Source organism: Mugil cephalus, chromosome 20 (assembly GCF_022458985.1).
Source record: "Mugil cephalus isolate CIBA_MC_2020 chromosome 20, CIBA_Mcephalus_1.1, whole genome shotgun sequence".
Lineage (NCBI taxonomy): Eukaryota > Metazoa > Chordata > Actinopteri > Mugiliformes > Mugilidae > Mugil > Mugil cephalus.
This window is the reverse complement of record NC_061789.1, coordinates 18207590-18227860: the sequence shown is the minus strand read 5'-3', so window position 1 is coordinate 18227860 and position 20271 is coordinate 18207590. Positions and strand designations below refer to the sequence as shown.

General features: G+C 42.5%; 2 protein-coding genes across 3 annotated transcripts; both read right to left on the bottom strand.

Annotated features, from left to right (window-relative positions):
- Nucleotides 1-614: 614 nt before the first annotated feature.
- On the bottom strand, nt 615-13871 carry eftud2 (elongation factor Tu GTP binding domain containing 2). The gene is made up of 28 exons (XM_047572490.1): nt 13718-13871; nt 12988-13103; nt 12730-12892; nt 12420-12498; nt 12239-12314; nt 11958-12023; nt 11829-11864; nt 11538-11628; nt 11366-11448; nt 11092-11258; nt 9562-9686; nt 9407-9470; nt 9216-9306; nt 8955-9090; nt 8635-8762; nt 8352-8545; nt 8147-8258; nt 7911-8051; nt 7711-7812; nt 7516-7598; nt 6925-7011; nt 5923-6049; nt 4534-4621; nt 4238-4356; nt 3844-3938; nt 3523-3676; nt 1186-1293; nt 615-1111 (listed from the first exon to the last, which is right to left on the bottom strand). The coding sequence occupies exons 2-28, from the start codon at nt 13090-13092 to the stop codon at nt 1016-1018; spliced, it is 2916 nt and encodes a 971-aa protein (XP_047428446.1). The 5' UTR covers nt 13093-13103; nt 13718-13871; the 3' UTR covers nt 615-1015.
- An 847-nt stretch (nt 13872-14718) lies between these two features.
- Nucleotides 14719-17623, bottom strand: phospho1 (phosphoethanolamine/phosphocholine phosphatase 1). 2 transcript variants are annotated; one of them, XM_047571513.1, is made up of 3 exons: nt 17408-17623; nt 16778-16843; nt 14719-16380 (listed from the first exon to the last, which is right to left on the bottom strand). In XM_047571513.1, exon 3 carries the CDS (start codon nt 16257-16259, stop codon nt 15405-15407), a length of 855 nt encoding a protein of 284 aa, XP_047427469.1. In that variant the 5' UTR covers nt 16260-16380; nt 16778-16843; nt 17408-17623; the 3' UTR covers nt 14719-15404. The 2 variants fall into 2 exon arrangements, with proteins under 2 accessions (XP_047427469.1, XP_047427470.1); XM_047571514.1 differs by having other exon boundaries at nt 14719-16210; nt 17408-17614.
- Between the last annotated feature and the right edge of the window lie 2648 nt (nt 17624-20271).

Here is a 20271-nt window from a genome sequence, read left to right as displayed (position 1 = left end):
CGTCTTGTTGAGTTACAAGCTCAGACACAAACAGAACAGAAAAACTAAATTACATAAAAAAATGTACCTTTTTTTAACCCACTAAAGTAAAAGGGTTTGTGAGACAAATATATGAGAAAAATCTGCTCAGTCATCTCTATCCAGTCTGAAACATGTATCCTAGTAGGGCTTTCAGAATAGTATTTATTGCAGTTTCATTTTGTGGTTGTTAAATATAGTCTCCTCTTTGTTGTACACTCCTCATTAAACTTGGTGTTGCTCAACCAATTGTATACTTTCGGCACTTTCTGACTTAAAAGATTAAGGAAGTGCATTTGAGCTAATGCCACTTGTCTTCTTGAAATGCTGCAGCCTTGCTTTCTCCTTTTAGTCTGCCATGTGATTTTAACCTTTGCTTCTTCTCTGGCTGCCTCCAACCATCCTGCAGCCTGTCCATCAGTCACCTCCCACACACAGTCGCAGACAGACACTCTAATCACTCAAACCATCCAGCAAAGGTCCAACTTGGCGCTCGTCTCAAACCTCAAGAGACAGAAATGAGTCCGCTACGCTCGCTCGTTACGCATGCGTCACCGTAAAATGACTGTGGAGTTGGAAAGCACAGAACATATGTCTTTGAATTACACACATCTTTTATTCAGACATACACCAGATCAAACATCCAATGTCTTTTTAAACTTCTGAGTTATCTTACTCTACAAAAACAATGATAATTTGTACATATAAAAAGGTAAAAATACAAAAGAGAATGCGAGAAGCAAAAACAACTTCTGCTGGTTTGACGATTTCTGCTGCTCTATAGATGTAGAGCAAAACCTCCTGATGTTTTCCATCAGTCCAATGATTCATTTATGGGATCCACCAATACAAGTCAATGGAGCTCTAGAACAAAAGCTGTGTAACATGCATCTATGGGAAAAAAAGCTTTTCTCATTGTGGCAAGATCACACCCTTCAAAGAAAAAAAAAGGCTGATGTTTTGGTCGACTGTCTGGTGGAGGTCTGCAGTGAAGGTCTCACATGGGGTAGTTAAGCACCACGTCTTGTTTCGCCAGCTCCAACAACATAGGGTCGTCGAAGAACTTGCTGATGCTCACGTCTTCGCTCAGACCCTGAAGAACAACACGTGTTAGTCACGCGAAAAAAATAATAAAAGAAATTAATGCGTGAGGATGAAAAGGCTCACCTTGCGCCTTCGGGTCTTGATCATGAACTCTCTGGCTAGATGCGGGGCAGGCTGGGGCTCCAGAGGCCTGATCACGATACTCTTGTCCAGGGGGTCACCGGGCACGATCTGGAAGGAAAAGCAGCTGGTTACCACTGGTCAACAGAGGAATTCGTTCCGTTTGTGTTCGGCTATGAACGGCCTGACAACGTGAAACGCATCAAACTTTGAGCGTTAACAAGCTGAGCAGGCACTTTTGGCGGGGGCTTCAACCTTTCATTAAATATCTGAGAGAGTTGCAACTCTGTCGCGCTGCTACTGAGTCAGGAGTGTGTCCATCATCATGATGGAAAAAACAGCGTGCGACTACTGCCACCGCTTCAGTTTGTGACATGGAGATAGAGAGAGAGTAGTTAGGAACGTTTAATCTGAAATAAGTGGGATAGAGAGAATTAAATAAGACAGTCTGAGTATTGGGGAAACATTAAAACTGGAGGAAAAGGGCAAAACTAATCAATGGAGTGACTGAGGCCCCAATCAAGAGATGGATGAGAGCTGCTAACAGCTGTAACTCAACGCCGCCCTGTTAGCATTCCAATACTGGCAGAACAGGATAGACCTAATAAGGCAAGCACAATACAGCCTCTTGAGCTTAACAAGGCAACAACACCGTTCAGGGACTCCTGTGTTATTCTTCATATGTAGGGCGGATAAATCAATAGGTGCAGGCAGGAATCATTTCTGTCAGACCAGAGAAGAAGAGGAGGAGGAGACCCAGGGTGTTGATTGTATCTGGTGCAGACTGTGGCTGCCCTCTAAAGAGTAATTTGAAGATAGATGGCCACAGTGATTGGTGTTAGATCCCAAGAGAGACTTCTGGGAAAAGGGACGTATAAATCACCACACTGGGAAGCATAAAGATGGGGCGTCAAGACTGTCATATTCCTGCTGGTGTCAACAAAAAAAAAAACATGAATTATCCCAGGGGAAATCTAGCAACTGCTTTGAATTAAGACGAATGATTCACAAGTCCAAAAAGGTGCACCATTCATTTCTTTCCTGTGGTGTTTGAACAACCACGTGGATAAATAATTCATGCCTGCTTTCATGACAAACACTTGTATTTTGTCCCCTCTAGGTGAAAGAGGAAGTTAGGGGGCTTAAAAAATATGAAATACTGCCACTGAGCGCTGCCACTTTCTTTCCTTACAGATTAATGCCATTGCAGTGAAGAATTAATGCGGCCTAAGTGCAGTAAATTTTCACTGACACAGCTCTGCAGAGTGCAGACACAAACACATGTCAGACAAGGGCGACAGAGACCCGGGCGGCCACGATCTACTTAAAACATAATGACTCGACACTCCACTCTACTCCACATCAAAAGCAGTTTTTGCCAGAGCAGCGGACATGTGCGTGAGGCTGGTCGCTCTGATGCAGAGGCTGCCACTATCTCATGTGTGTCTGCACGTTAAGTTACCGTGTGACTGTTTGTGTATTAAAGTAGGTGTACGAGGGTCAGAAGAATAACAAATCCCCTTCAGATGTGCTGCGAGTCACGTTCACATCTAATGTGGGCACTTTTTTTTACTCTGTCAAGTGATTCAGAAAATAAAAATCTACAAGAAGAGGAAAAAATAGATTATCTTGTGTTTGTATTAAAAATAGGAAATATTAAAACCAAAACTCACAATGATCATTCTCTGACTGATAGGAGCTGTGGAATTATTACAGTCATTTCCAGATTTATGTCAGGATGTCAGTGGTCCAGTTGGAAGCACATAACATAAAGACTACCACCGATTTTTTTTTTTACAATTTAGAAGAAGCCATCATGGATGAAAACATTTGCATGTACGGTGGCTCCGACCGGACAAAAAGGCTTCAGAACCCCTTCTACAAACTTTCATTATGGAGGAAAGTTTAGGTGGTGTTGTGGAAACTGGACTTAAATAATGTCAGATTCTATTTCCTTTTTACAATTTTGGACAGTGAATATGATCTTAAGCCATTTTTTTGACACAAAACTCAGATTCTGATTTAATATTCTCTGGGCAATTCATAAATCTGGATCTGTTAGTTTTAATACAGTGATGGTAAGTATGCAGGCAGGTGAGGGGTTACTGCAGCTTCAGTTTCAATAAATCTGACCCGTAAAGGAATCCCTTATAAATCTTATTGTATGGAGGTATAAAGTATCCTCTTGTTTTACTCATTGCCAACATCCTAAGAATAACATCTGACAAATACATGTCATTTAATTGCTAGTAGTTTGAGGTTCTAACAAGTAGAAGTGTCTGGAGCTAATCAGAATGAACTGAATGAAATGTGAGACAGTTGTGTGTCTATAAAACGTACCTGCCAGTGATGGAACACAGACAGAGCGAAGGCCTGACCCTGCGTGTGCGTGCGGAGATCTGTCTCGAAGCCGAAGGAGTCGATGGCGGGGATGAAAGCCTTGATTGTGTAGAGAGGAGAGCCTGGGATCGGTGCATCTTGTGTGACGTGACCCCTGATAGAGGACGGATAAGAAAAAAGAAATAAAAAAAAAAAAAAAAAAAGGAGTTTCAGTTATTTCACTTGCTTTATTGCCGGCCTGAAGACATTGTAATAAATTCTCTCTACATTAACTCTATAGCCTTGATAGATGTTGCGATCAACAAAAAGTAAGTGACAAACCTCCTGCGAGCCAGCACTGTGTAGACCGCAGAAACACAATCAGCCGGAGCCTGAACTTCTACAAAGTAATATGGCTCCATCAACCTCGGAGTGGCCTGGGACACAAGGGAGACCATACATTAAAGCAAGGACAAATGCCTGGTAAAACAATATGGCGATCCCATGTACTGCTGACCCATGGGTTTATGAGAAAAGCAGCGCAAGAGCCAAAAAGGAAAGTAGCCAAAACTGTCAAAGAGGAATGTTATCACGCTGCAATTAAAAAGGATGCACATCAGCAAAACCTCCACACTCTAATCAAGATAATGGAACATTAAATGATGAAAGGGAAGTCCAGGGGGGAGGGGCTAATGGCAGATGAGGAGAAGAATAGGGCTGGAGAGAATGATCTCACCATGAGGAAAGCGGAGTAAACCACTCTCCTGGCTGTAGGGATGACTTGGCCTCCTCCTCTGTGGAGTGGCTCCTGAGCGATGACTGCATCCAGGATCTTAAACTTGACATTCCTGATGGCTGGGGGGGCAGAAAAAAACAGACTCCGTTACTTACGGTAATGTGACACTGATGAGGGCCAGCGCGGGTTTTCTTGTGCCAAGGTCGAACGTTTTGGCAAAGACGAAATTCCACCGTGGGATGAAGTCCAGAGAACAAAGGTTTATTTTGTAAAATGGGGAAAAATGGAGAACTTACGCTCGTCACACAGAGGTCCTTCCCTAGTGCCCCACTGGAAGCCCTGGACGATGCTGTCCTTGACTGAACCCAGCAGCGCCTTGTCCACCTAAAGTTGAAACACAAGCAGAAACAAATGGTTACCATGTTCACATAATGTTTGTTCTCCTTTATTAATCTCTCATGAGGAAATGTGTTCTCTGCATTTCACTCATTAATGCGTCCACACAGTTTTTAGGCTCATGAGAAGCTGTTTGGCAGCTTTAGTTGCTTGTTTAAGCAACTCAGCCGTGGACGTGGAGGAGATTCAAACCCGTTACCTCAGGCTCCAAAACCTGCTTTTCTGACTCCGAGTTCACAGCTTCAATGATTCACTCTATTCCAATATTACTCAGAATACAAAAGCCTCAGGTGTCCACGTAATGAGGCGAGACATGTCAATCTGAACACTTTTAATCAGCGTTTGATAATGGGTTCAATATTAATGAATAATAATGATGCAAATGCTTGATCTGGTCATTTCTCTCTGAGCTGGAAGAAACACATTTTCCTGCATGTTTGAACCCATGTGGTGAACATCTGGTGAGTTTCTTGGTGGGACAGTATCATCAAGGCAGAACTGGTCTGTGGTGGGGAGTTTTTGTTGGCAACTTTAAGAGGTGATGCTCAAAAACCCGGGTTAAGGAAACATTGTCCATGTGAACATACTGTAGTCAACAACACAGAGCTTGTCGTCACTTAATGAAACATCATGTTTACACTCTAAAACAGGTGCAAATGAGTGCAGTAGATCTTGTTGTGTTTGTTAGGCCACTAACGTTACATTGTGCAAGTTACATACTTTCAATTAGCTGGGATGCACTTTATGTTTCCTTCTTCATTACAAACTTTGTACTGTTTGTGTCTGCTGCAACCACTGACTAGTTTACCATTTATATCAGCGTTATTCAACACTGTTCAGGCCAAGGAGCCCAAACTGAGTAAGAAGGGACTCCCTATATGTGTTCTTTATTAACCTCTGCCTAGTGCTATTTATAAATATACATAATTATTAGCATTCAGTATTTAGCTACCCCTTATCCCTTTACTAAAATTTGTCGGATTCATGTTAATGTGTATTTAAAGAAACTTAAATTTGTGGGGGGAAATTAAAAAAATATCTAAAAAAATAAATAATTTTTATCACTGAATTCATGCAACTGGAAAACCCAACAAAAGAAGTGATTTGAAAATCACATTTTAAACCAGGAAATCTCATATTTACGACAATTTATAGCCTAAAATAATGTTGGATGCTGCAGCTAATCTGCAGTTTTCATAACAGACAGGTTCCAAATAGAGTCCCATTGCATAAACCCTTCTTCACACAAACCCTGCTTTGATTTAACCAATTGGCTAATTAAAACTGACCTCGGAGGGCAGCGTGTCGTCTACAAGAATGTTCGGTCCCGTTGTGTCAGGTCCGAAGGCCCAGATGGACCTGGCAGCCAGCAGATCCCAGTCGTACTTGGTCTGGAAGAACTCTCCCAGCTTCTTCCTGTCATGATGAGAAAACAAGAGCAGCCACTGGTTGAGGTGAGGTTTCCACATGGTGTCAGCTGCAACATTAAGGAGATCGGTTGATTTGGGGGCAGGGGGGTTAATGGGAGGGGAAGGGTACTTCGCATCAGCCTTCCCCTTCGCGTAATGACATGTGAAGTATGAGTCCTCCTCTGGCACCGCTGGGTCCACATGGCCTCACAAATACTGAAAGGAAGCCTCTCTGGAGCAGATACACACTCATACATGCTCTTTGTGTCAGAGGGACGGGAAAATTCATGTATGCTTTTAGTGCATGATTTAATTACTGGGAGTGTAGTGATCAATACAACCGGGAGAGGTTTTAACGGGGACACACTTTTCACAGAAGGCTGTCATATACTTGTCATATGCTAAAATATGCAAGCATAAAAATGCATTTATTAATACTATAAATAAAGTAATAATATTTCCTTACACAAGAAATATTAATACCACTTTAAAAAACAATGCAGAGCAGGAATCTGTGTTAAGTGCTGGTCTGAATGGATCAAGATGAGTCATTTAACTTAAAACTGTAAGTTATTGCTGTGACACATTCAAATAATGCACTTATGAATTCAACAAATGTCACAAATCTAATAAATGCACTTTTTAAATGGCTTTTTTTTCAATCAACCTAATTTTTCATCATCTTTCATGACAGCATTTGATTAAATAATCAACCATCATTCCTAAGAATTGGCTCATTTATCAACCGCTAAACGAGCGACTGGTCAGAACTGAGCTGAAATATGGAGAGATTAAGAGGAATGAGGGAAGTCTAGAGGCATGAAGTCACCTCAATTAATTAGAGGTTATTTCTGTGTGTGACCACCATCCTTGACATCATACCTGTTCCATGTGATCTGCACCACTTCGTTCTCAATGTCCTCAGCCAACCCCTTCTCCAAGGGCTCAGCAATCATGGTGATCTTGTTCCTGTCAATCACATCATATGGTATCAATTAGAGATCGACCGATATGGATTTTATAGGGCCGATACTGATACTTTTTACATCAGCATTGGCTGATACGTGCTGATAAAAATGACACAATCATAACAAATGTTACAAGTCTCAATTTAACCAAAAACATAAACATTTGTTGAAGTCAAAGAATATTTAACACTCTTATGCATATATACAGTCTGTCAGTGTGGGAGGGGCAATGTATGGGGATGGGTTCGCAGTGCCTCCAGCAGCACAGGGCTGCCTGTGGATGCGCCTGTCTGTAAATCTTGACGGTATGTATCAGCAAACCCACCCACATATCGGCCGATACTGATACTATTCGATGCAAATATCGATCCGATATATCAGCCGGCACAATTTATCGGGCAATCTCTAGCATCAACTTTTATCAATAATCCCGCTAAAGCAAAGTAAGCTTCACTCAGGTTGCACTAATATCATTGTACCTAAAAATATTATTTTTAATACAAACTTTTTGTTCGGAGTTTCAGCAAAGCACTTAAGAGATGACGTCTCCACAACCGTTTCACAGAAAGTCACAACTGGATCTGCGACCTGGGAGTTAATAGGAGAAATATGAGTTACTTTAGGTGATTAATATTTTTAACCAATTTGCAGTCATGAAGTAATAATTATAAAAGCACAAACGAAGGAATAGAAAAATTACTTTAATGTCGATTTCTGAGTACATCTTCCGCAAGTCGTGCATGACACAGTCCAGGTAAAGCTCCCCTGTCCCTAAGATAACATGCTCTCCTGACTCCTCCACCTAGGGGAAAAACACACATACATGTCATTGTACATTGACATTTTTGGAAAAGTTACAGCAATCTAACAGTTGACTTGCTGACTTGTGTAGTGGCGTACCTTTGTGGTGAGGGAGGGGTAGCTCTTGTTGACCTTCCTCAGTCCGTCCAACATTTTAGGCAGCTCTGACGGGTTGACTGGCTCCACCGCAATCTTGATAACAGACGCTGTGTTGAACTTTAGCGGTCGGAAAATCTGAGCCTAAGGGGAAGAGTAAAAATATAAAGTATAAATTGGTTTCCATGGGATTTAAAAAAAAAAAAAGATTTCTGAGGTATTTTTAATTTATCAATTACATCTTCGTTCCCTCTGGGCTCTGTGATTGTAGCGGTCTTGACGATTGGCTGGTCACAACCCTCAATGAGAACCCAGTTGCCGGCAGGGACTCGATTCACCTCGATTTGGTATCTAAAACGGTGAAAGGATTACAGTTTGAATTTTAACAAGCAATCGATGATTTCTACCTCCTAAAACATAATAAAGAAAACTCCCAGAACATACCTGGCAACAGAAATCCAGAGACGACCCACGGTGCAGACCTGGGAGTCCTCCTCATCTTCCAGTGTGTAATTCTCTCCTAAAACCTTTACAGGCTGACCTGCCTGGATGGTCCCGCTCAGCACCCTGCCGAACGCATGGAACTGAACTCCATCTTCTGTGCTGTACATCTTAGTGGTGTGGCACATCAGAGGACCCTGAGGAGGGGAGATATGAGGTGAGCATGAGAAAAAGAAGAACACTAAAATCATATTGTTATGTTTGTGTTAGGAGCTATTATACTCACATCAGGATCACACTCTGCCATGGCTTCCCCCAAATCAGAGTCCAGACCTCCAGTATAGGTGTGCTCGATCTTGGTCCTAGCGCCCTCTTGTGGGGAAGGGATGTGTTGCACACACATGTCCACAAAGCCTGTGGAGGGAAAGATAAAATATAGTAGAAAATCAATTCATCACATTTACTCAAGTGTGAACATTTATCACAGGATTAAAACTGCACTTATGAGCAGACAGGAAATTATTTGTATATGCACTTACACAAACAAAGGTGTACAGACTGTTAAACATAAATAAATTAACTGTTATTATAGAAACTAAAGCATACCAGTGAACTCTCCAAAGAAGCGGTTGCAGACAAGTCTCAGCAGGGGTCTAATATTGAGCTTCAGTTCCTCCTTGGTTAGGTGGATTCCCAGCTCATCCAGAACACGGGGAAGAGATGTGTCCACATCCCCCACCACCTACACACAAGCAGGATGATTACGTTCTGAGCTTTGCATGTTCAGTCTGAGCCAAATGGAAGCAGAGTGTACTGAGCTAGCTGTGATACCACTGTCACAAAAAAAAAAAAAAAACATAGTCACACCTGTGAGAGGATCTTGTAGAGAGGCTCCAGGACAAACTCCACAAAGCTGCGCTGAGAGTTACTACTGGGAGCTTTCTTTGTGAACTTGCGACTGAAAAGAGAAAACAAGTCCGTTAGTGTAAAGTAAGGACAGTGAAAAATGAGGACGGAGAGTCGGCCTCACATTTGTCAAAATCCAACATGCTACTCACGTTTTGGGGTTGAAGTAAATGTCTCCCCAGAGCCTCTTTGCAAACTCGTTATAGTTGATGTCACCTAGAAACAAAAAAAAGTGAGCATAATACAAACTGGACTGCGGCGTGCTGTAAAGTCAGTAGTTTGTGACTGTGTATGAGTAAGAGCTCACCATATGTGTCCGAGTAGATTTTCGCAAAGGACCCCAGGGTGAAACAGATGCTATACTGAGAGCTGGCAAAGCACACGTTTCCAAGGAGAGGGGATACTACCACGTTTTCATCTGTGGAATATGTGCTGAAAAAAGAAGAGAAATGACACATTACCAACTAGACCACGTCTGATTATGTCACAGTATGAAATGTTTTGGACTCTACAGTAGGGAGAGTAGTCAATTTATTTAATTTGGTTAATCACTGAATAAGAAATAGTAAACTTAGTAAACACTTTTTTTAGGGCCGGAACTTTAACCCGTTAACTTAGATTAATTAACTACACAAAAATAACGTGGTCAAAAAATTAGCGCATTTTAATTGCACTTATTTTTGCACCGCGGAACGTTTCTCACTGGATGAGTTTCAGGCGAACCGATTATAGGCCTACTGCAGCACAAAAACAGCTGCCAACACTGACCACTGCCTGAGGAGTTTTAATGTAGCCTGAACGCAGCTCAAACGACCTGGTACCTCAGCACGGCAACCAAGCCTTGATAAACACACCGGATCATCCCGGTTTACAGTATCGTCCCGTATTTTAGGCGCTCGCTACCGGAGCTCCATTAAAAAAAAGAAGTCCTTGTTGCGGTGGCGGAGTTTCCTCTGCTGCAGCTGAACAGCTGACATATGGTCAGACCTGTCACTGTCTCACGGTGCATTTCATTATTATAGGACTTCAGCTTCAGAGCTCTCTGTCTTCAGACTGTCCTGACCTGTCCCAGAGCATCACAGAGGGACAACATGGAGGTGCCTGTGTGATTGGTTACTGAGTTTTATTAATGTTTACATCAAGCCGAGTTCAAAATCAGTTTATGCTACTGTGATTTCCATCCATAGTCTGTTGGTCTTGGTTAAGTACCACCTTGGAAAAAAAGTAAACAATGTTTTGTTGCTTAAGCTTATGTGTTCAGTCATTACTCAATGGTAGATACCAAACTCCATGTGAAAAAAAAAATGCTTCTCACTGTTCTCAGGTCAAATATTTATATGTGATTAAAAATGCGATTAATTTCGACTGATTAATTACAATGCCTCTAATTAATTAGATTAATTTTTTTAATCAAGTCCCAGCCCTAATTTCATTTACAAAGTTGCTGTCAGCCATTTAGATTTATAGGTTTATGTGTGCAGAAACAATCTGCTTACAACTGAAGAACAGCACTGTCATGCTAGTAATTACAATCTGCTCGAGTTTCTGTTGGGTTCTTGTCACAAAAACAACTGGTAAGAGCACAATGACCACTATCAGACAGAATTCACTAACAGTTCAAATCCTCAGCAGCTCAGCAACAGTGGCGTGTGGTTTTGTTATTTCGTTGCAGCCCTCTGCAGCACAAGTTCATTTACACTCTAGTTACAGTGTTTAATGAATTACCTCATGTAACACTTGTGGCTGGCCTTTTCTGTGGTAAATATTGTGACATAATCCACACATAACATATTTACGTACTTACAGCAGTGTGAATGTGATGGAATTTCAGTATTACCTCAGCAAACCGTTGACCTCATCCACAATGTGGCGGAGTTTATAATAAGCGTCTGTTGGAGGCAGCTTGAGCTCCACAATGAGTCGATCAACCTTGTTGATGCAGATGGTGATGGCCATACGCTCCTGAACCGCATGTTTGATCAGACGCTCTGTATTCAGCATCACCTGGACAGAGGTACACAAAGGTTTGGGTTATGGGGACATTTGAGGACCATCAACAAACTACGTGAACAGGAAGTGGTGGTTTGAAGGAACGAAAAAAAGTGACTAACTCCTTCTGCTGCATCGATGAAGAGGACAACACCATCTGAGATCCGCATGCTGGATGTGACCTCATCAGAGAAGTTTACGTGGCCTTTGAGGAGACAAACACAAAAAGGATTTCAATTTTATATATTCCATTGATAAAATGTCAATATATGCACAAAGCTTAAATTAAAATACCTGGTGTATCCATGATGTTGAAAAGGTAGGATTTTCCTCTGGAGTCAGGCAGAACCATTGTGACAGGTGTACTTTTGATGCCAACTCCTCTCTACGAAAAAGACAGGAGAAAGAGGAACATAGTTAGATCTAATTACCACATTTTGCCAAATTAATCTGTATTTGTATCTGTATATGTATCTGTATTTCAAGAAACTGTGTTTCTTGGGATTCAAAGTTATAAAATAGCAAAATGTATCTATGGAATCACTGTTGTGCTATATTACGTCACAGTTCGATCAAATCACTCACCTCCTGTTCTGTAAAGAGGATGTCTGTGTACCGGAGCTGAAATGGTCAAAGATCATGTTAGTCTCTGCTGTCATAAACAGAATTTAAGTTAAAATAAAGAGCAAATATATTACTGTAGCAAACACTCACGTCCACATCATCCCTCTTCCTGATTTCTGGGTGTGTCTGTTCAATCAGGCAATCCACAAAACAGGTCTGAACGAAATAAACACACTGATTAGATCCCCATGAGCACGGTTGAGTAATGTGCAGCCATATTATTAGCATTTGCTCCAAAACATTGCTCTCCTGATAAATATTTCATCTGAGGGACACATGTTCTCTTTGGCCAAATGCTGGAGAAGGGCCTATCTGGGGAACACACAGTACTAAGCGCATGAGTAAGAAGCAGCCACAAGGAAGGCTCTAACCTTGCCGTGATGAAGGTGACCACAGAGGGTGACGTTACGGATGAGCTCTGGACCATCCATAAGATCTGCAAGAAATCTGTGAAGGAAGAGGAGGGATGTCATTATTTTTTTTGTAAATATATGTACATAACAGATGTGTAGGACAAATACCCGTTTAAAAAGGAAACTACAGATTACTCACTCCATGTCGTATACAGTGGCAGGTAACTCCTGTTCCATCAGGGTGAACCGCTTGTTCTTTACAGGCTTGATGATGGGCTCTAGAAGTTGAAAGAAATGCCAGTGTTTAAATAGGAATGTTAAAAGAGAGAGTGTCCTCAACATATATAGCAGTCGAGCGAAGCTTCAATTTACTGTTAATATATCTATGGGTATATAATAAATCAGATGTACTGTTAAATATCATTTTAACATATTTCAGATTCACCCTACTAACACTAACCCTACAATTAGAACGTATTAACTTAAAAATGTGTTTCAATGCCTCAAACCTGTGAGAGGTTGTGTATCTTCCTCCTGGACGATAGTTTCCACCTCCGGCCCATAAACCTCCTCTGCTGTAGGATAGTACTTCTTGTCCTCATGCAGCACCACCTCCATGCCCGGGACATCATCATCAGCATCAGCAGGCTCATCGTCGTCATCTTCGTCAGCCTGCACAAAATAAAAACCATGTCGTCTGTGAACAGATTTTATGAACAAATTAAAGAACAGTAAAAAGAATCACTGAGTATGGATTTGAAGAGTACCTCATCGACATCTCTGTCCTCTGCGTCCAGATCATCCTCATCATCGTCAGAGTCCAGCTCTGGACCGATGTAGTTACCAAACTCATCATACAAATCAGCCTCCATCTCGCAGAGAACTAAACGAGGAGTCATATGTTAATGAAAACTCATAATTGTCAAAATATGAACAGGATCCACTGCAGGAGACAGGTGAGACAACGTTTGAAATCAAAAGTTATGGAGAGACTGTCCTCCCTAAAAAAATAGCTGAAATACCATATTATCCTATAAATACAGACGTTTTTACTATTTACGTTAGCCGACAGAGATTTACAGTATGTAGACAAACGTGCAAGGTGTTGATGGGAGTCAACATAACTGATTAACTGATTTCCTAACATTCATAACACACTACAGTCAAAACGAAGTTTCCCCTGGGGCTAATGCTAACACTAACACCGCATACAGCACAGCGTGAACAATCCCGGTTCAGTTAGCATTGTATGTGGCGAACAGATGCTTTCCGTCCACATAAAGTCTAAGCTTAAAATGTGACCCAATTGAGAAGAGTTTTGGGTGATTAAAAACTGATATTCTTGTGTTGCCAACATAAAGTAAGTCAAAAGCTAGCATGCTAGCCGGCTAACATGCAAAGAAATGAATGGACGTTTGAGTTACGTTGTTGTAGAACACTAGGCAACAGTAGCTTACTGCACAGATATATAACTTGAATACTGCTAAACACACGTACCTGTGTCGAATTATAATGCAGCCGGAAAATATGAACTCCAAAACGGGACAAACTTGTGGTGTATTATCAAAGGATAAATTATTATTGAAATAGCGCCATGCGCACGGTGAACTACTTCCGGCTTTCTTCTTCTATTGTCAGAAAAGAAAGCGGCCAGGGTTTGCCGTTAAACACTCTCTACTGCCCCCATGTGAGGCATTACTTAAAATATTCCAAAGCACACTGTCGCGATAAGAACACTGTCTCTCTACATACATTTGATTTGAAACAAATGTTCCTGCCTCTGCGCTCACTGTGCTGAATGCTTTTTTTCTTGAAATATTAATTATATATATATATATATATTATATTTTACGTTTGTCAAATTGACGTTTGAGGTTTGTGGTCAATCCTGCAGCCAATGGGTCAGTCACGTGCAGTCAGCTCCCTAATGGCCTGAATTTGTAACTATGACTTGGATAGATTTATTTCGAGCACGTTCACCGAATTCTGTCTGTGTACCTATTACTGTGATACGTAGTCACAGTATAAATAAATCATTTTAATCTAAATAGGTGTTTTAGTGTAAATGCGCTGACTGTACAAATCGCTAAGGCAGAATATATCCTCCGGTAAAGTCTTTTACAGTAAACTTTTAAAGCGTAGTTACAACCTATGACCACTAGAGGGCATTAAACATACCGACTGCATGAGATTGTAGCCGATGTGTTTTATTGTAGAGTAGAATAAAACTGAACAAAATAATCAATTAATGATGAATTTAACCAATTGGTGTAGAACTGATATTTACGTATATGAATTATGAATACAAACAACTAAAAAACTACATATTCTACACGCAACTATGTATATTCTATAAAAAATATTCTCAACCAAGGATGGGGCTGGTCGTGACGTTGTAGTAGGTAATGTCAGGAAGCTGTGGCAGGGCTATTATTGGTATCAGAGATATTTATTTGTGGATGTGTGATGGTTTGATAAATGCATTCAGACACAGACAGTTTCAGTTGATGGCTTTATTCCTGCTGGTGGTAAAATACTCTCTTTTCAGTAGGCCTTGCCTACATAGCAAAGACAACAACAGACTGATAAACAAGTTCAACCAACAGACACACTGTTAACATACATTTCTATATCAGACGTAGTCTCTAAGGAGCGTGTTGATAAAAATACAGCTTGGTTAGTTGCAATGCCCGTTGCCATCAAATGGCAAGTGTTACTCTGATTGTATTCATTGAGAACAATAACAATTTGATATTTTATAATTAAAAAGTGCAGTTTGTAGAAAACACACTTAAAATAGTTATTCAAGAGAAACCAGTCAGCTGGCTGAAAGAATTATATTAAATATATTGCTCACACGCAAATGTTCCCACGGACCCAGTTTAACACTTAAAAACGATCAATGCCCCACTAAAAATTAGATTACGCAAACTTGTACATATTTAAGACATCGGATTGGTCTCTGGGTGACAGGTGAGGTCTCCATAATGATTAACGTGTTGATGTAAGACTGGGATGGCTGAGGCACGTGCAGGCTGGACGCAGACAAACACAAAGACGGGAAAACATTTTATTGCCTCAAACATTAATTTCCGGTTCTATATTACCTGAGAACATAACTTAAAGCGTCGTCTGGACCCTTATTTGCCCCTTAGTAACCCCCCCTCTGTCTCTGTGTGAGCCTCTATTCTGACACCAGTTTCCTCAGCCGCTGCACCACTTCCTCCGCGCTGGCCCACGGCACCGTGACCGCCTTGAACTCTCCGGGCATGGCTTCGTGGGTCTCCGTGATCAGACGGTGCATGGGGAAGTCCCGTCGCGGGAAGGCCACGTCCCTGGGCCCGAGGGACAGCGCCGGGCAGAAGTCGTTGGCTCCGTCTCCAACGTAGAAGACCCTCTGGTAAGGGCGGCCCCGCTCCTGCGTCCTGCGCGCCACATAGTCCCTTACCACCACCTGCTTGCACATGTTGTCGGGACACCGCGGGCAGTCGTGGGAGTGGAAGGGCCGCATCACCAGCCTGCCGTCTTTATTGAAGGTGGCTGGGTTGGTGAAGATCCGGTGGAAGAGCGGTCGGGCTCCGGCGCGTCGGAGCCAGGACTCGATGAAGAAGGTGTTGGCGTCGGACAGCAGCACCACCTCAAAGTCATGCGCGGGCCGGGTGCGGAGGAACTGGAAGAGGGTGATCATGCCGGGGGTGGCCGGTAGCTTCTCCATGATGTTGCGGATGTCGCTCTCGGTGACGCCTTGCTCCGCCAGGTAGGCCAGCACCCGCTGCATGTACTCGTTGTAGCGACCGGGCTGGTAGGTGTCCTTCAGCCAGGCGGGCAGGTGCTGGCCCGGGGCGGCCTGCACCACCATGTCGTCGCTGGTCTCATCCACGATGGTCTCATCGAAGTCAAAGAAGATGAGGAAGCGCTTGTCTGGGGAGATGTGAGCTGACTGGGAGGCCATGATCTCTGTGCGCCTGGATCTGCGGGGTTCCTCCTCTCCTGGGGGACGGGGTGGGACATAACAGCAGTTGAAGATTGAATCCCCCATGACTGACTATATGCCACACCTCTTAATGCTGCCAAGTGGCATCAAATCTCCACCCCTGTTCTTCTCTCCAGCATCCCACGCAAGGCAGGCCGGGGTAAGGGGGAGGCTATAGGACGACTTTCTGGGAAGCAGCAACGCGTAAATAGAATTGGTTAGATTGGAGGGGGAAAAAAACAAGAAACAAATGTAGATTTAAAACAAGAATTACTCATAATATGATAATAATATCATCTGAACTGAAAGGCAGGAAGCCTATGAGAAAAGCAAAGCAGCCAACCAGCAGCATTGTCAGCTTAGACGAGGCAGCACCCACAAACTCCCTGATCTCTGGAAATAAAAACACGTCAAGCACTTTCTGCGATCACAGGACCCACTAGTAGTAGGTCATCCTGCCGAAGCAGAAGTGAACGTTAAACATGAACCCGCGTAACCCGAGCTCCATGCACGCCCTGTAAGCAAGCGAGCGCGTCAACTGTCGCATGAAGAGCCTAGAGCCCCTACAAGATATCTGCATGTACCTTGGATTGTTGTTCAGCAGGATGTCGGGATCTGCTCTGAACCAGCCGAGCGCATTCAAGCTGTGCCTGTGGAGGGGAGAAAACAATGAATGAACGAGGAATGAGTGTGCGCAATGTCATCGTGCTAATGTCTATTATTTTAAATAGCAATGCAAAGCCATTATAAAGACTTTATAAACCTTAGCACATGGAACAGTTAACTGCTTCACACTATAATAATTATTAATAATAATTAATATTATTATTAGGCCTGGAGTACCTAAAACTCTATGGAATAATCCATTACAATACCACATGAAATTAAGAATTTCAATTTAAAAAGCAAAATAACGTCAGTGTTTGTATACAAGCCACCAGCTGTTGGAAAAAAAAATCGAGTAATTGATTGAGTTATTTTTAGTCTCCAGAGATCAATGTTCAACCCTGATCATCAGTTAGATCTTTCCGAACAAACAACTTGTCAAGCTGCCAACCTTAGATAAGATATCTAACCAATTTCTCGTTAACGTAAACAACAGCAGCAGCAGCACGGAGCCAGCATGCGTTGTAAGCTGTGGTAAAAAAGCTGCATCGAGCTCTTTCTTGCAGCTTCCATTTAGTTAGGTTTAAGGAAAAGCATAAACGTGTCACCGGCTCTGGTTCTGATCCCCCGCTGTTAGTCACGTCCGATCCGGTCTCACGGAGAGCAGAGGCAGAGTTTCGCCGGTCGGCCGGAGGTCGGAGCACTTTTATGCGCCTCTCCAAAACCACAGGAGCCGCCGTGAGCGCGCCTCCAAGTCCAACCCATTTAATAGCAGCCTACAGCGCGCGCTCACGACTCGTTCACGAGGCATAGAAGGGGGACAGTGTGGGAGGAAAGGAAGGAAGAAAAAAAAAAAAAGGCTGAAAGTAAATACTCTGTTTCCTGAATATATCCGCACATTTAGTCACGTAAATGTGTCAGTAGTTTATTTGGTCTTGGTTAATTTCTGTCTCATCTCTGTGCGGAGTCCGAAGACAAAACCTGCACACTGCCAGGTATTATCACCCTGGGCTCGTGTCAGCTCTAAGGTCAAGGTCACATTTGGAAACTAACTTGGTCCAGTTTTAGAAAACGTGGTGGTCTGAGGTCAGCTCAGCTCGGGCAGGTACAGGAAAATAGGCTGTTATAGCAGCAAATCTCAGCTAATCTGTTTTTGTTCTGAGTTCCTGCCACTCCACACTGCTAAGAGTTGTTGAGGAAAAGTAAATTACTCTAAAAGCTGAAGTAATCTTACACAGGATGCAGTTTTAAAAGCTTCTTAGTGTTCTCGCAAACGACAGGGCGATCTAGATTTGTGTCAGCGTGACATTAGGAACAATGGAAAAAAAGGCGTCCGTGACCTCCGATCTCGTTTGTGAAGGAGGCGTTCAGAACGGAGGGAACACAATTAAGGAAGTACATCAATATTAATGCATCATTTTCAATATGAAATAATATGATTTCCGATTATTAACTACGGTGCAACATTAGGATCGCAGCGAGGGAGTGCGTTTTGGCTGCTTGTTTCTCCACGAGACAGTGGTCTCGATAAAAACCCTGCGCTGTGATTAATTAACCGCGCGGAAACTTTGAGAGCAGCGAGAAACACGGCGAGAAGCCCTCCTGTCTTTATCTGCCTACTGACAGACGCAGCCTCCTCCCTCCTCTACACCACAGGGCGTAATGACTAACAGCTGGGGAGGCTGACTATTTTCAAACCCAAACGGGGATGGAGATGTACAGACGGTGTGTTATTATCTCCTCTGCTCATGAAGTGAGCCTTGGTACCTGACCACCCACTCATCAACAGTGAGTCACGCACATTTTCTCTACCCGTCGGGCCGCTCTGCTACTTTATAGGACTACGTGACTCATTGGTTCGCCACTTAAAACCACCTATGGCGATGGAGGGCACACAGCATTTCAGGAGGTATTCGAGCAACAGTAAATATGTTAATGTGTCTTCAGAAGAGGAACAGTCCGTTAGGAGATTAACAAAGTCGACTGACTTGGATATCTGGGAAAATATCATGTTATTTTGGATTATGAAACGCAAAACTGTTTTGATGAAAGGCGGACGTCCCTGATAAAACTTAGCGTCTCATCAAAAGAACAGGAAGTGGTCACAAAGAGGAGGACTGACAGCTTCCTTTGTTGAATAGAAGCTTTCAAAAGACGGTGCAGCCAGCGCACCTTGTGACCTTGAACCCAGTGACTCCGGTAGAATATTAACGCTGGTCGTCTGAAATCTCACTTTTCAGCAAAGTTACACGTGTCCCTTCAACTCCTCTTTCGGCCACATTTCATCCTGTGCCAATAAGAACTTGACGACAAACAAAAACACCCCCGGAAAGCAATAAATCATGGCTACTTATTTTTACTTCTCAAAGTTAGCAGTCAGTTAAATGTACATTATCAAAAAAGGCCCAACTTTTTCACTTCTCAATCTCCAGATAACATACAAAAAAAGACAAACCGGGACATTATAAAGCTGCACATTTTGTACCAGATACAATAATAAAATACGCAATGCTACATTAAGTGGTTAAAAATACAAAGGGGAAAAGTATATTGATTTTTTTTAAAACATCTTTAAAGAATATACAATGTTATTTTTTATTAACTACCCAAGAAATTTAGTAGAAAGTGCATTCTATATAACAAAGAAAGGAGGAGGAGAATCATTCTGCAAACTGAAAGACAAAATGCGTCATGAAACAGAGGAAACACTCCGAACGGACATAAATTGAAGATTTCAGACGTGACGTGGAGGGGGCTAGTGTAAAGTCGCCGACCAGGAGGAGCATCGCTTTTACTTTGAAGGGAGCAGAAGTGGATTTCTATGGAAGAAAAAAAAAAGGAAAATAAAGAAAAGTCCTTTGTTTGCTATGGTCCCTTCCACACTACACACCTCCACCCGAGATTCTCCTCCTTTCCTTGCCTAAAAACATCCACTCAAAATAATCACCTCCACCCTTTCCCATGCAGCCACAACTGCACTCTGTTCCACAATGCATTGTCAGTCCCTCCCCTTCCCTGCGCCTCACTCACGCAGCAGTAAAGTGCAGAGAATACACACAAATGAAAAAAAAAAAGACAAGGATTCATACTGCAAAATTCTGAATCACAGCAGTGGACATGAAGAGACATGGGGATGCAAAGCAAATATTTTAGCAGTATTAAGACCCACAGAAATGGCAGGATAATTGCAGGTCTCCCCCCCCCACCCCACCCCCCCCCAAAAAAAAAAAAAAAAAAAAAAAAAAAAAAAAAGGATGTCTAAGCTACTGAGCTCAACCACTTCCGACTGGATAGCATTAGAGTGGTCATGTTAAACTTACTGCTATTGTCCATGTCAGGTATCCCCATTGGGGCACACTGTGTAAAAGCAGCTTTTGGTACAAGAGCACTGGGGAACAGACACACAGACTCGGGGACAAACACACACACACACTCAAATCTCCATGTTCCCCTCAAACGCACCATCCGCCTA